Source organism: Panthera uncia, chromosome E1, assembly GCF_023721935.1.
Source record: "Panthera uncia isolate 11264 chromosome E1, Puncia_PCG_1.0, whole genome shotgun sequence".
NCBI lineage: Eukaryota > Metazoa > Chordata > Mammalia > Carnivora > Felidae > Panthera > Panthera uncia.
In genome coordinates this window covers 24,061,840-24,076,192 of record NC_064814.1, presented here as the reverse complement: position 1 = coordinate 24,076,192, position 14,353 = coordinate 24,061,840, and the positions used below count along the sequence as shown (strand labels likewise).

The 14,353-nt window shown below is 47.2% G+C and overlaps 2 protein-coding genes across 10 annotated transcripts in view; one reads left to right on the top strand and one right to left on the bottom strand.

The window, feature by feature from the left end:
- CE1H17orf80 (chromosome E1 C17orf80 homolog) overlaps window positions 1-7,438 on the bottom strand; it is an 11,001-nt gene extending 3,563 nt beyond the window's left edge. The window contains exons 1-3 of one of the 6 annotated variants that reach the window (XR_007459323.1): window positions 7,342-7,438; window positions 6,472-6,574; window positions 3,307-4,803 (exon numbers count right to left, since the gene is read on the bottom strand). Coding sequence is in view for 2 of the 6 variants with exons in the window: in XM_049637698.1 (XP_049493655.1) it covers window positions 3,307-4,777 (1,471 nt within the window). In the remaining 4 variants the exon portion in view is untranslated. Of the gene's footprint in view, window positions 1-3,306; window positions 4,804-6,471; window positions 6,575-6,822; window positions 7,009-7,127; window positions 7,277-7,341 lie in introns of those variants that run through there. The other 5 variants (XR_007459325.1, XR_007459322.1, XR_007459324.1 and 2 more) reach the window with 5 other exon arrangements.
- A 20-nt stretch (window positions 7,439-7,458) lies between these two features.
- Window positions 7,459-14,353, top strand: part of FAM104A (family with sequence similarity 104 member A) — a 17,566-nt gene continuing 10,671 nt past the window's right edge. For 2 of the 4 annotated variants that reach the window (XM_049637705.1, XM_049637704.1), the window contains exons 1-2: window positions 7,459-7,768; window positions 12,209-12,308. In XM_049637705.1, the coding sequence (XP_049493662.1) occupies window positions 7,548-7,768; window positions 12,209-12,308 (321 nt within the window). In that variant the 5' untranslated portion in view covers window positions 7,459-7,547. Of the gene's footprint in view, window positions 7,769-7,793; window positions 7,944-11,568; window positions 11,852-12,208; window positions 12,309-14,353 lie in introns of those variants that run through there. The other 2 variants (XM_049637706.1, XM_049637707.1) reach the window with 2 other exon arrangements.

Sequence of the window (14,353 nt, the reverse complement as noted above, 5' to 3'; positions counted from 1 at the left end):
CCGCCCTGGGTCACACCCTCCCTCGACGCCCGCCCCCCCCCCCCCCCCCCCCCCCCGCCCCCTCCAGTCTCTGGCTGTTGTCACATGTCCCTCACATGGCCGCCTCTGGCTATTAGAAGATCTAATCCTGACGTGTCATATTCCTGCTCTGCTCTGATCCTAACTATTCTGAGCCCCTTCGTCACGTGTGTCCCATCTCAAACAGGTCACTCGGACACCCTATTGGCGGAAACACTGTTTAAAGATGAGAGAAGAGGCTTACGAAGTTGTTTCTGGATCTCCGAAAACCCATGACCCTATCAGGTTTCCCTATTTTACTTTCTGCTATCCCCACCGGCCAATTTCTAGGAACTGTTTTATTCAAACCTCCTCCTCCCTCCCCCACCATCTGTTTGCCAACACCCCCTACAGGGTCTGAGTGCCCCCCTCCCCGCTGCCAGTGGCCTTCCCAACACCTGCAGTACTCTTAACTTTGGAAACGTTTGGAAATCTGATTCTTAGATCTGACTTCAGAATCAGTCTTTAGGGATGAGGTCTAAGAATCTTTAATCCTATATGGGATCATCAGGTTGTCCTGATTTGGGCCTAGAGCTCTTCAACTCTCAGTCCCAGAAGCCAAGGCACAGACATCTGGCCAGGGCTCAGCCAAGCACCCCAGCGAAGTGCTCACAAGGCTTTCCTTTGAACAAAGGAAACCAATTCCAGTTTCTTTGCTGAGGACTGTCAGCCACTTGTCCTTGCTCAGTCTCCCGAGATTTGAATCTTGAACTTCTAAAGTCTATTTTCTCTAATGCTGGGAAAACTACTTTTTTGGGGTAGTAACTCCGTGAAAATCCTTCTCACTAAACCTCACAAGACGGCTCGGCATCTAATGCTGCCGAGCTCCATAAGTAAGCCTACTTCTCGTTCCTGACTTACAGAAACCCGACTCAGCCGCGTCCTCAGAGCCACCAGTCTGCCCAAGCTAGTGACAGTACTGTAGACCGGGACCAATACGAGGGAACAAAACAGCTCCTCACCACTCTTCTGGAGAAACTCTTGTTGACAAAAACCTTGTATTTTTTCCCCCATATTCAATCTCACAAGCAAGCCAGGTGGTCCGATTAGTCACTGTATGTAGCCCTTACCTTATTCTTATCACTATATTCTTGGGACCCACTAAAATGAGCATGTCAACGGATAACTTACATCAAAACTGACACCGACCACTAACTGCCCCGAATAGTAAGCCCAGTGCACAGTACGAAGACCAGGGTAGATAAGTCAGATGGATCCAGACTTGAATTCCGACCACCACTCACTGGATGAACATGGGCAAGTCACTTGAGATGTCTGGGGGTCATGGGGCGCCCGGGTGGCTCAGGCCATGATCTCATGGTCGTGAGCTGGAGCCCTGCATCAGCCATGCTCAGCGTGGAGCCTGCTTGAGTTTCTCTCTCTCCCTCTCCCTCTTTCTCAACGTAATAGATAAATAAATAAAAGATGTCCGGGGCTCAGGTTCTTCGCCCATAAAAGACGGTGGGACGGGGACGTCACTGACAGTCACCTGAGTTGTCATGAGGGTTGAATGAGGTAGTCATGTACCTAGCAGAGGCTGATCCAGTCACCATCTGACCAATGTCAGTCTCCTCCCCTTTCCCTCTAAAATGAGAAGTGGGCGCACCAGAGACTCTCCTCAGCACTGTAAGAGACAGCACGGGAACTAGAGAAGTCCTACTTGCCAGAGAGATTTGCTACGGGCTGTGTGCATGCCTACGTGATGCCAACCACAAGGAAGTAGAGACAGCTGACCGACCCCCATGTTTCTGGTTCTGGTGCACTTTCTGCAACACGGTTTGGTGGAAAGGGTGAAACTTGGTCTGAAGAGACTGTGTTCTCCTGGCAGCTCTACCGTTTACAGCAACCTGACCTTGGACAAGTCACATGTTCTCTCTGTGTCTGTTTTATCACCTGCAAAGCAGAGATACAGATCACTGCCCACCTCTCAGAGTGGCGGGGCCATAGTAAGAAAATGGATGGAAGAGGCACTCTGAGATCAACAAACTCAGACGTTAATATCATTTCTGTATTAACATGGAAAAGGGGCTTGCGAGCACAGCTTTGGCCTCGAGACAAGACTACAACTTTGTAGAGAGCGCCTGATGTTAGGAGTGTTTGTACAGCGGGTGGAAGAAAATTGTAGCTTTAGCTAGCACTACGCTTCACTTGATATACTTCCGCTTTGAAACCTTTAGAAAGGAATAATGACCATACAAAAGAAAATGCTTTTTCACACCGGACAACCTGGGGTTTGGTGAATACGTAATAATTTACAAAATATACCAGAGAGGGAAAACACGTGTCTAGGAAGAGGTTACAGGATTTTCAGGTGCAAAGGTATTCTGACTTGCTACAGGTCTCCTGTCCAACCTAAAAGCACCAATGAATACTACATACACACACACATACACACACACACACACACACACACACACACACACACACACCCCCGAGATGTTTGCTACGTTAAACTAACTGTGCTGCCATGGGCGCCTGGGTGGCTCAGTCAGTTGACCATCTGACTCTTGGTTTCGGCTCGGGTCATGATATGGTTTTTGAGTTCGAGCCTCACATCAGGCTTCGAATGGGTGGTGCGGAGCCTGCTTGGGATTCTCTCTCTGCCCCTCCCCCTCTCACTCTCTCTCTCTCAAAAACAAATCAACTTAAAAAAATTAAAATAAAAAAATGAACTATGCTTCTAGAAAACCTTGAAAGAAAAAAATCTAAAGCTCTCCAATGAGGAAAATGAAGAAACGTTACATATTGTAATTAGAGAGGCAGTTCGATAACTAAAAGTAAGGTTCTGCAGGAAGAACTGAGGATCCCTGAAATGCCAGAATTTCCTGGCTCTGTGGGGCCACTTAACCCATTCCGGGCACGGGCAAGGAGCCTCTGGACAGCTTCTGAGGAGACCCCCTCACAGTCCTCTCTCCTTCCCTAACCTCTCACCCAGTCTCTCAAGACAGTTTGAATTCCTGCCCCATATCCACTGGCCATGCCCCCGCCCAGTGGGGAAACTCGAGTCATCAATGCCACCAGCCAGCCTGGCCTAGTCCAACCGTCAACTCTGGGTGCAGGGGAAGGGAGAGTGGTAAAGCACTCTGGAGCAAGAATGAGTGTTTTCAGAACCACGATTGAGTCTGGCATACTGGAACGCCTGGGTACAAGTCAGCTGAGAGAAAGCAGGAGTGTTCTGAACCTGATTAAGGCAAAAGGCACAGAGCTGTTCGGAGGGGCTGGAGGGTCCTTGAAAACGAGCACGCTTACCTTGTGAGAGTCTCTCCCCCTGGGGACTGATGAGCTGAGGCTTCTGGGCCACTGCATTCCAATACTGGGGCTTCCCTGGCAACACCCCCAGTCCAAGATAACCAGGATAGAGCTCTGGAAACCACTCCAGGCCCAGGGAGCTTGAGAGGCCCTTCCTGCCAGCAACGCCCACCTGACTGAAGGGGCTGTCAGAGGCGTGGAGCAGGACTGAATGTGAAGGCTGCTGGCACCCAGGTTGTGACGCCTGGGGCCCACAGCCGGGTCCGTGCGGCAGAGGAGCTCGCTCACTACGCTCTGTGAACACCTTCACATCAGGGACTCGGTGAGGACTGCAGGCAGCTGCTTTCTCTTCTTGAAAAAATCGGACAGCCAGAGAGGCCAGATTTTGATTATACGACTGTGATACAGAAAGTAGCTCACCGCAAGTCGTCTCCCTTGGAGTGAACGAATTTAAATCGGGACCTTCGTCTCGACATTTCTTCTCTGTGGCCGAATCACCACCACTGAAGTTCTTTGCCCGTTCCTGCGTGTCTGTCACAGATACACTTTTCTCTGCACTTCCTGTGCTCCCACGTGCCTCCACTCCAAGGTCAAGTCCTTCTCCTTGGTTCTCCCTGACGTGGATTTCACCTAATGGGCTAACTTTAAAATTTAAAAATTGTGATTCCATTCTCTTTTCTTGAATCTCAGGGTCTCTAACATCACTAGAGACTTCTGAGAGGTGGTCCCTGGCCTTCGACTCTGTCTCATTGCTTGACAAGGACGTTCTTACTCTTTCAATCCCATGATGGAGATTCATGGGAGAACTACGATAATCACCATTAGCTGTACCTACTAACTTTACTAGAAGCTTCTGTCTTGGGGGATCAATTTTGTCCAATCTTAAATCAGGAGAAGTGGTCTGTACATCACTGGGTAAGGCTGAAGGTTTTCTATCTTGATTTGATGAAGAAGGTTCTACTGGGCCAAGAGGTAAAGATGCTTTGGTTTCTGAAAGCTTACTTCTACTCTCCCCTGATGGAGGCAAATCTTTGGGAAGTTCTTTGTTAGGAGTGGTATTTTGTGATGCATAAAACTGAGCCTTGGTTTCTCCCTGGAAAGCAACCTTTGGTTCAGTATCTTTTAGCATTTTGAGGGAGCACTGAACTCGATTCTTGAGGTATTCATCTGCCTTTGTGTTACTTGCTCTTTCTAAACCAACGGCCGGTAGTGGAAAAGACTTCACTGTCCGTTCTGGTTTGTCCTTTACCAACTTGGTATTTCTTTTTTCACTCCTGGTCTCTAACTCTCTCTCTGTAGTGTTATTTAAATCTGTGATTGGTCTTTTCCTGCTTGTAGCATGTGGGCGTGTAGCCAGCTTGGACTGACAAGCTTTGTGATCAGTGGGTACAGTCGGCCTTATCATCTTACAGTGTGGCAAGTGGGATTTTAATCGTTTAAATGGCTTCTTACAGTAAGGACACACTTCCATCCTGGCAGAGTATCACTCTCTTATTCCTGAAAAAGATAAACGGGAGATTATGAGGGGCACATAGTTTGTAAAGTAAATACTAATATTTCATTTACATGTGTACCTTTCATTTGGAAGAACCCAGGTCAAAGGAAATTGTTAAAAAAAAAATGTTTTCGGGGAGCCTGGGTGGCTCAGTCGGTTAAGCGGCCGACTTCGGCTCAGGTCATGATCTCGTGGTCCGTGAGTTCGAGCCCTGCGTCGGGCTCTGTGCTGACAGCTCAGAGCCTGGAGCCTGTTTCAGATTCTGTGTCTCCCTCTCTCTGACCCTCCCCCGTTCATGCTCTGTCTCTCTCTGTCTCAAAAATAAATAAACGTTTAAAAAAAAATGTTTTCATTTTCTTACAGAAATAGGAAACAGAAGACATAGTTGGTTTTAAGATAAATACTCCTGGCTCCATTTATGCTTGGCATTATACATTTCTTAAAGTCTTCTAGCAACCAATCACCAGTAAAAGACAATCAAAGAGGTTTTACATCCCTAACTAGTAGCTGAGAAAAGCTAAAAGACTTAAACCTAATAAATAACGGTTACTGGAAGAAAAAGTTGTCCAAACTAGCAGTCAGATTAAAATGTTTGCTATTTAAAGTTACAGCAAGTCAACTGGGTATTACATGAGTATAAAAAAATTGTTTGAAGCCCTTAAATATACCACTTAAGGAAAGAATGGTGAATTCAGGCCAAGATCTGAAGGCTGTTGACCAGTCATGTTTTCCAAGTGGTATATGGAAGATCCACAGAGGTGCAAGAAGAAAATATTAGAACTTCCAGGCTTTCAGCATGAGAAATGAAGCTGTACTAACACTTCCCGTATTAATAAAACACATGTACACCCATACACACATATATAAAAGTATGTGGGCGTGCCTGGTTCGCTCAGTCGGTTGAGCATCCTACTCTTGATTTCAGCTCAGGTCACGATCCCACGTTTGTGGGACTGAGCCCCATGCTGGGCTTCATGGTGAGCGTGGAGCCTGCTTAAGATTCTCTCTCTCACTCTCTCTGTCCCTCTCCTGCTCACACTCATGTGCACGCACTCTCTCAAAAAAAAGTGTGTGCGATGCACTAATATATAGGTGGAGGAAACATGGTCCCCAGTTTTTCATTCACGGTTTGTAGCGTATGGACTGCCAGCAAATTCATTTAGTTTGAAACCTTTGTGATATTCATACCAGGTAAGAACATGAAAAAAAAGTAATACCATGTATCACTTGTACCTCTTTGAGCACCGTGCTGGGCATATGGTATTTGTTGAATGAATTTTTTCTCTAAACGTCAACATGCAAACGCTATCATAAATCACTGTGACTGAATACCTTCTAACTACTACTTAAGTCAAAGAGTGACACTGAAACCATTTACAAGATAAACAGACATAATCCTGGCCATTTAGGATCCTATGTAAACTCAGGCAAAACAAAACTGTTTCTGATTACAGTAATCATTCTGACTTTGGAGGTACCCCTCTGACAATATAATCAAACTTTTGAGCCGATGACTTATAAAAATAGCCACAATTGGAGCCAGTCCACGGGCCTTAGGCTAATAACTTCAGAAGAGGCTTGGGACCTCTTAGACGTGTCTGCCCCTACAGTACTCCGCCACACTCAGTCCTACTGGGAAGATCCTGCACCCTCTCGTGGTAACGTCTTACCGTGGGTGCCTAAATACTTTCTTACAGGCGGTTCCCCAGAAGGATGCTAATTTTGTGGTTGTTTCTTTTGGATCTCCATGCCTCACGATCGCAGCTCCTGGGTCTGGCGAAAGAAACTCGATTTTAATTATCAGCCAGCGCAAGACACAATCGGAAAAGTAACCCCACAGCACACTCAGTGAATGAATGTGGTGCGGCACTGAACCGAGTACAGCCAACTCGCAGCGCAGGTCTCTCTCCGTGTTCCGGAAACCAGACAGTTAAAGTCGCGCACGCTGGTCGGGCGCAGGGCCGGTCGGACTTGTGACAACCGCCCCCCCGCCACCCCACTCCACCCCTGAGCCGCGGTACCTGGCCCGCCCTCCTCCCAGCTCCCGCACTCTTTCCGGAAGCCGAGCCGCCGCTTCCCGCGGAGTGGGCGGGGGCCGTGGGGAAGCTAGCGGCTTCGGGCCGGCCTCCACTGCAGCCTCAGCCGGAGCCGCAGGGACGCGGAGGAGGTTCATCCTGAGGCCCCGGAAGCCCGCCCACGGCTGGCCCGCCACCCGATCGACTCCCCTCTCTCCTCGGGAAGCCCCCTCCCCTGACCCCCAGACACAGGGCGTGGGCACTAGGACAAAGCCCGACCCGCCGCAATTAGCCCAGAGCAGCGTCCTTACCTAACCAGGTGTGAAAGTCCCGGAAGCCCCCGCGACAAGCCCCCCAGCGCAGCCCTCCAGCAGCTTCCCAACTCCCTGTCGGGGACCCGCCGCAGGCCGTCTGCGCCACTGCCTGATGCTTCTCAGCTATGTTTCTACAAAACTGTTAGCTCATAGGTGCTTAACTTAAGTACCTGTATCGTATTATTATGAAATAATTTAAATTAATTTAAACCTGGCTTGACTTATATGCCGTCACTTTTCGGCTGCGAACAGGCGAAAGCTCGGGCCGCCTTCTCATGAGGTCCTCTCTCCCAGAAGCTCCTAGGCGCTCCTCCCCACTCGGAGCCCGCCTCTTCCCGTGGGCGGGGTTACCGGTCGGCGCGGCCGCCGTCGCGCCACTGCGCAGTCTCGAGAGGGCGGTACCACGGCGGCTGCGACATGGGGGGGCGCGGAGCAGACGCCGGAAGTAGCGGTGGTACGGGTCCCACCGAGGGGTACTCACCGCCGGCAGCGTCCACCCGCGCCGCGGCGAGAGCCAAGGCCCGAGGGGGTGGGCGTGGCGGCCGCCCGAACACAACACCCTCTGTTCCCTCAGCTCGCGGAGCGGCGCCGCGTCGCTCCCCTCCACCGGCTGCCATGAGCGAGCGCCTCCGCCCCAGGTGAGACCGCAGGGACCTCCTTCCTTCCCAGCCCCTCGCTGGGGGCTGGGGCCGAGGGAGCACGCGAAGCGGGGGTCCGAGCAAGCGTGGGCCCTGTGGGTCTCCATCTGGGCGCCCTACGGCCCCGGGGAGGGGAGAGAAGGATGCGCGAGTGGTCGGGTACCTGGTCTCTGAGGTGCTGGAGGAGTGACTCGCCAGGGTCCATGTGTCCCCCCAACCCCGTCTTTTTCCCTCTTGTATTTCCCTACTTGGAATGCAGTCTGAACGGTCCCGGAAGAGAGACAGTGGCCCTGAAGCTTCCCTGTCCTAAATTTAGGAGGGTGGGGGGATGGGAGGAATGTCTGATCTTTGAGAGGGAGCCCCTAGGACGTCTTTGAGGGACCGAGGCTGGGAGCTGCCGTCTCCCCAAGGTCAGAAAGGATGGGGTTTAGCTCTGCAGTGGGGAAGGGTTGGGATAGATACTAGAATTTGTGCCCCGGACGGTTGTGAACATAGGAGGGCAGATGACCAAAGTGGCTTATAGCATAAACAGGCAGGATTCTAAACTGTTTGGACGCGGAGCCGTTTGACTCCGAAGGCGGGAGGTAGGATTATATGGCGATGCTCTACTTTCCACTGAACCTTGACCTCAGGACCTGGGTTTTGACCTAGGGGTGCTATGCTTGCTTGACGTGTACAGAATAGAGTCCCGATCAAACTGCAATTTCTTTGTCTTTCTTTCCTCCTTCTTACGACCTGTAAGACAGTTGGGGAGGAGAAAGTTGGGATTGGGAACCCCAGATGAAGCGGAGCAGTTTTCCTTCAGATCAGAAAAACCCCTTTGTGGAAAACCTAGAGATCACCAAGTCCTACACTTTCATTTTTCTGATAAGGAAACCTTCAGGGAGCTCAGCAGGTTTACCCCAGTCTTTTCAGGTTCGCTGCTCTTTTCATTACTTCACAGTACTTTCAGTGAAGCTCGGCTGAGGCCAATAGGATTGCCTCGGTAGGTTATGCTGGATGTTTTCTCGTTCTGTGTTTTCATTGGCTCTGATCGTACTGGGCAGTCTTTCCACGAGGATCCTGCTCTGGGGGATGGTCAGTTCAGGGATTAAGATTCTGGAAAGCATCTTGAGGTTGTTTGGTCTAATAGTGAGAATCTAGGGTCGCCCATACTTCTGCACTGGGTTATTGATTTGGGTACACAGTGAGTGGGGCACAAAGCCTGCTTGTATAGAGAACAAGAATGGTCTAAATTTGAAACTAGGGGCCCGATGACCAACTTGCTGTTGGAATTAGAAACATAGGCTCCTGTGATGTCTCATATCTGGAAAAGCCTCAGCATTTCCTGCAGAAAGATTCCCTTTATCCATTGTCGTATGCAGATTTAAATGTGCTTATACTGGTAGCCGATTTCTTTTACCTAGTACACAAATAATCTCAGCCTGTTTATACTGCTGGCTTCGTTGCCATAAAGGAAACCATTTGATTTGGACAGGGGTTTCTTACCTCCTTGTCACCCCATGTTTCATGTACCAATTCCGCCAGCTCCCGCTATCATAATATCTCCCAAGTCCAGTTTCTGGATGAAGCGTTGGTCTGAGATGGTGGTTTTTCAGACTGTTATAAAATACACTGGGATAGCCATTGAGGGTGGGTGTAGGTCAAGAAAACCCCCACTTTAACCAAAACAGGTCCTTTGTCTCGTATATATTGAGGTATTTTTGCCAACAGAAAGAAAGGGTTCTGTTACTTAAAAAAAAAAAAAAAAAAGTTTGAAAAACACTAGTTTCCATACTCAAGATTCCTCCTCCTCCTCCTGCTGCTGCTTCTTTTTAAAGTTTGTTTGTTTATTTTGAGAGAGGGGGAAAGCTAGAGAATCTCAAGCAGGCTCTGGACTAGCAGAGCAGAGCCTGAAGTGATGCAGAACTCAGACTCCCCAACTGTGAGATCATGACCTGAGCCGAAATCAAGCCTCAGGCACTTAACCGACTGAGCCACCCAGGCGCCCCTCTTGAGATTTCTTCTCTGCTCAGTCTCTAGGAGATGGCAGGAAGATTGGAAAGAAATGAGATGATGGACAGTGGTACAGTCGGCCGTCCTTAGAAGTAACAGATGCTAACCAACAATCTGTAGCTAGATGCCTGGGGAGAATATAATCAATTATATGGTAGCTGCTAAAATTATAACCTGGTCTGTGGCATTAATGTAGAAAGCTATAATCTGACTGTGTGGCTAGGGCTGAACATGAAGCTATAATCTTGGCAATTATTAACGATTTTGTTGAAAGAAGACTGTTCCAAGGACGGAATCTGCATGGAGCCTAGAAAAAGGAGAATGAAAAACAGCAGGGCTCATTCTTAATCGAGTATCATCCAGAGGAGAGGGCCCCCGGCACGAGATCGTTCCGTTCTGGTACCTTGAGAAAGCAGCTGATCATGAGGCAGGGATATTTTCATGCGACTTTCCCAGAGTTTAGTTGAAATCCGCAAAACTAGCCCATCCTCTTTGTTCCTACGCTCTTTTTGCTTTGCAACCTCCTTGACGTTCGTTTTCTTGTCCCTGGAAAGATACGGTCTGGATTATAAGTGAGGAAATGAGAAAGTTTGGGTCGGACTCAGAAGTGCTTAGAGTGGCCCAGTCAGCTGCTGGCACATTAATAAGAGTTTGGGGACCAGCATACTGTCATTTGGTGAGTTTCCCAGCGGTGTCAACTGGCCTTCCATCAGACCTTGCCCTGTAACTGTAGCTCTTTTCCAGAACAAATTCTCTGGTCATAGCAGGACGAAGATAGTAATTTCTTGGTTCAAATCTATGGTAATAGCACATCCATTTAAATTAGTTTTAAGCCTGCTTTTCACCTCGTTTTTAACCTGCGAATACTTCAAAGTAACATGCAGATAAGATCTAATGTCCTGAGAGAAAGTTAGGGAGCAGGAATGATGGTCTTAGAAGCAGTTGAGTCTGGGAATGAGGTAAATGGTGCAGCCCTTTGCTGGTTGGTTAATGCTTTATCAGCACCACACACTCACAGTTTATCATTCCACGCCTAGATCTGTATTTATTCATAAAGTTAGATGTATTCAGAGTACAGGAATTTTGCAGAATACGGGAACTTGAGCTCGGGGTGGTACCTTAAATTTTCTCCAGTATCAAGACTTCAGCTCAAAACCTTAGGATTACGGACGGGCCTGCCATGGTTTGCCGCACTGCCCGCGTAGAAAATATATGGCCGTACGAGATGCCACGTGCTCAAGTTCAGTACTTGCGCAAAAGCTGTTTTTCCTCCAGCTATGGGAATGTGAATCTTTAAGAATTTTCATGATAATACATTGTGCTGTTTCGTATCAATGGCCTCTTGCCAACACTGTCCATTGGCATTTTCTGCGGTGATGGGAATGTCCTCTGTCTGTGCTGTCCAGTACAGTGACCACTAGCTACCTGTGGCCTTTGAACACTGAGAATATAGCTAGTGTGACTAAGGAACTGGATAGTAAATTAAATTTAATTTAACTCTATGTTATAATAACGTATAATCATAATATAACGATAGCTAGTGGCTCCTGTCCTGGACAGCACAATTCCAGGCAATTCGACTTAAAATAATACCTCCTTTAATTTATCTCTAACTTCTGCCTTCTAAACTGGGATTTAGAAGTCCTTCTAGAAGCACTTAATTCTTGCATAGAATACATACAAACTTTGTTGCACATCTGAGAACACTGGGGTAAAGGTGTGATTTTTTTCTTTAAACCTGAGAATTCTGAGCAGCCTGGGTTCCAGACTCAAAGTAACAATCTGGTGAAGTAACGTGTCATAATACTAGGGATGCTGTAGAGAGAATAATGGAGTTAATGTGTCCAAGAGCAGCCTTTCTAATGAATGTCGGGAAAAATGATCTAATACTTTAGAGGGCATTGAGCTTTTGTTTCATGTGATGATTGGGGGGAAGTCAGGGATGAGAGAAAACTGCACATCAAAGGCTATATGAACCTTTAATGATCCTCCTGCGTAGCACCCCAGTTTTATTAGGATTTTAGGGGTATGTGGGCAACGACAGCCGCTCCTGTCTTCCATGTTGTCCTATGGGAGGAGTAGGATTAGGTAACTTGAAACTGTGATTTCAGGAAACGTCGAAGGACCATAACCTTGATTAGGTGGAATTTGGAAGCTTAGTCATTAGCATCACCCTACTTTTATTTATTCCCAGTAGGCATTTAAAGTTGCCAAGCTTCTTTTTAGAAATCAGTTGTACTAATTTAAGCTCACCCCTGCTGCTGCTATTTTGTATTTTTACTCTTTGTGCCCAACGGTAGTGTACTTTCAACTTTTTACTTATTGGGGTAGCATGCGAATTCTGTTTTCTCAGGTGAGAGGGCAGATTTGTTGTGATTTACGATTTTAAGTGTCCAAAAGATCAACTGTTGGATTTTTTTTTTTTTTCTCATAACTTGATTTCAGGAAAAGGAGAAGGAATGGCAATGAAGAAGACCACCATCTTCCCCCCCAGACCAAAAGGAGTAGTAGAAACCCTGTCTTTCATGAGTCCTGGGACACAGAGGTAGGAAGTGTGGTCAGAGTGTCTGCCGTTTCCATTGCTTGAACAAAGTCTAAATAACCCAGTTTCTTTGTGTGATTAAAATTATTCTTTGAATAAATAAAAGTCATTTTATTTGAGTGTAGTGGTTTCAACTTTTTTTTTTTTTTTTTTTTTTTTTTTGAGTCACGGCCCCTTTGAGGAAACCGTGCACCCTTTCTCCATTGAAGAGTGTATATGCACATACTAATATGTACACAGAGCACAAAATTTGTTACGAGTGTCATAGACCTTTGAAAATTCATCTTTGAGCTGTCTGGTTGATATTTGAGAAACCAACTATTTTCTAAGTTTCTAAGCCATTAATCATCCTTAAGGCAAGTATCTTGCTTTCATTCACATGAAATTCATGTTTAATTTTATTCATGAGAAACTATGTAAGCATTCAGAATATGCCGTGTGTGTGTATGCAAAATACTATTTTTAAGTGTTACTACTTTTCTTTAAAGTTTATTTATTTATTTTGAGAGAGAGAAAGAGAGCGGGGAGGGGCAGAGAGAGAGGGGGAGAGAATCCCAAGCAGACTCCGCACTGTCAGCACAGAGCCCGATGCAGGGCTCACACTCACAAACTGTGAGATCATGATCTGAGCCAAAATCAAGAGTCGGATGCTTAACCGACTGTGGACACTGTGCCACCCAGGCGCCCCTGAGTGTTATTCCTTTTTTATCGTGTTCTAAAAGGACTCCTGTGGGAGGCAGGGTGGTGGGGAGAGAGAGGCGTGAGGGGGAAAGAGCTCCCGAAGTTTTGGTTTCCCAACAAGAGAGCTCCATTCTGCATACCACAGGGAGCATTTTGGTGCAGTTGAAAGGCTGCTCTGCAGAGGGAAAGGAGGGCAGCTAGCATTTAAGTGACGCCTCTGTTAACTTACACACTGGAAAATTGTGACCCTTGAGTTGTCACCCTGACGAGAAGCTCCTCCCCAGCACAGATCCCTAAGCCTTAGCCTTATAACTTAAAGCAGAGCTCTGCGTATCACAGTTTTTGTACCACCGAAATAATTTGTACTTTAAACAGTCCTTGATAATAGGATTTGACCTACATCCGGTCCTTACCAGAAATCCAAAGGAGCTCTCCCAAGGGGGGAAAGCCAGTTAACTCTCACATAGGTCCTACACGACTAGGAGCAGTTAGTTCATGAACAAGTGTGGGTGGGATCTTTGTGTATGGGGATGTGAGTTTCTGTGACTTCTCTCCCCCTTTTAAAAATCCTCTGCTATGCTTTCTTTCCTTTTTCTTATGTTTTTAAAAATGATTCGCAGAAAAGTAATTGAGCTTTTGTGTAAGGCGATACCTGGAGGGGGCAAGTGAAGCAGAGCTTAGAGAGGCTCCCACGAGCATCCAGTGATGAAACTGTGACAGTTGACTTTCCATCATTCTTTTGGATTAGGAGTCTGTTAAAAGAGCACGCAGTGAGTGCTTTCACTGTATCTATCCACTTCAGTGTTTCTTTCCTTGCGTCTGTGTGCACATCCTGCTGAGTGAGGTTTGTTAGCTCAAAGGTACAGTCGGTCTGACTGTATTGATCATTTGCCCTGTATTTACAGTCGTGATGCCTGAGAATAGGAATATAAGTTGTCATTAAAAACAAAAGGAAACGCTCTGATCTCCTATTTTCACTAAGACTCTTAGTATTTTTGTATTGCTTTGTTTTAATTGCTGTTCGTAGAAAATGATCTTTCTTCCCTTTCGAAAACCTGGGCATTGGTATCACGGAGGCAAACAATGTATTGTTACTCAACCTCTTGGTTCATGTGTCTTGTTCTTACTTGTTCAAAGACATGGAGTGGATAAACTACTCTGTAATCATTGGTCTGAAAGATGGACCAGCTTGCCTTTGTTATAATTAACAGTCAGTACAGGTACTTTTTATTTTTCACGGTAATCTAAGCTCCCTGGTAGACCTCGCATGGAGGGTTCTGACCATTCCTTCCAGCCCTGCCGACCCAGCAGTTACCGGCTCTCTGCGTGGGTGGCCGCTTGTGCTCTGCTTCTCGGGGGGGGGGGGG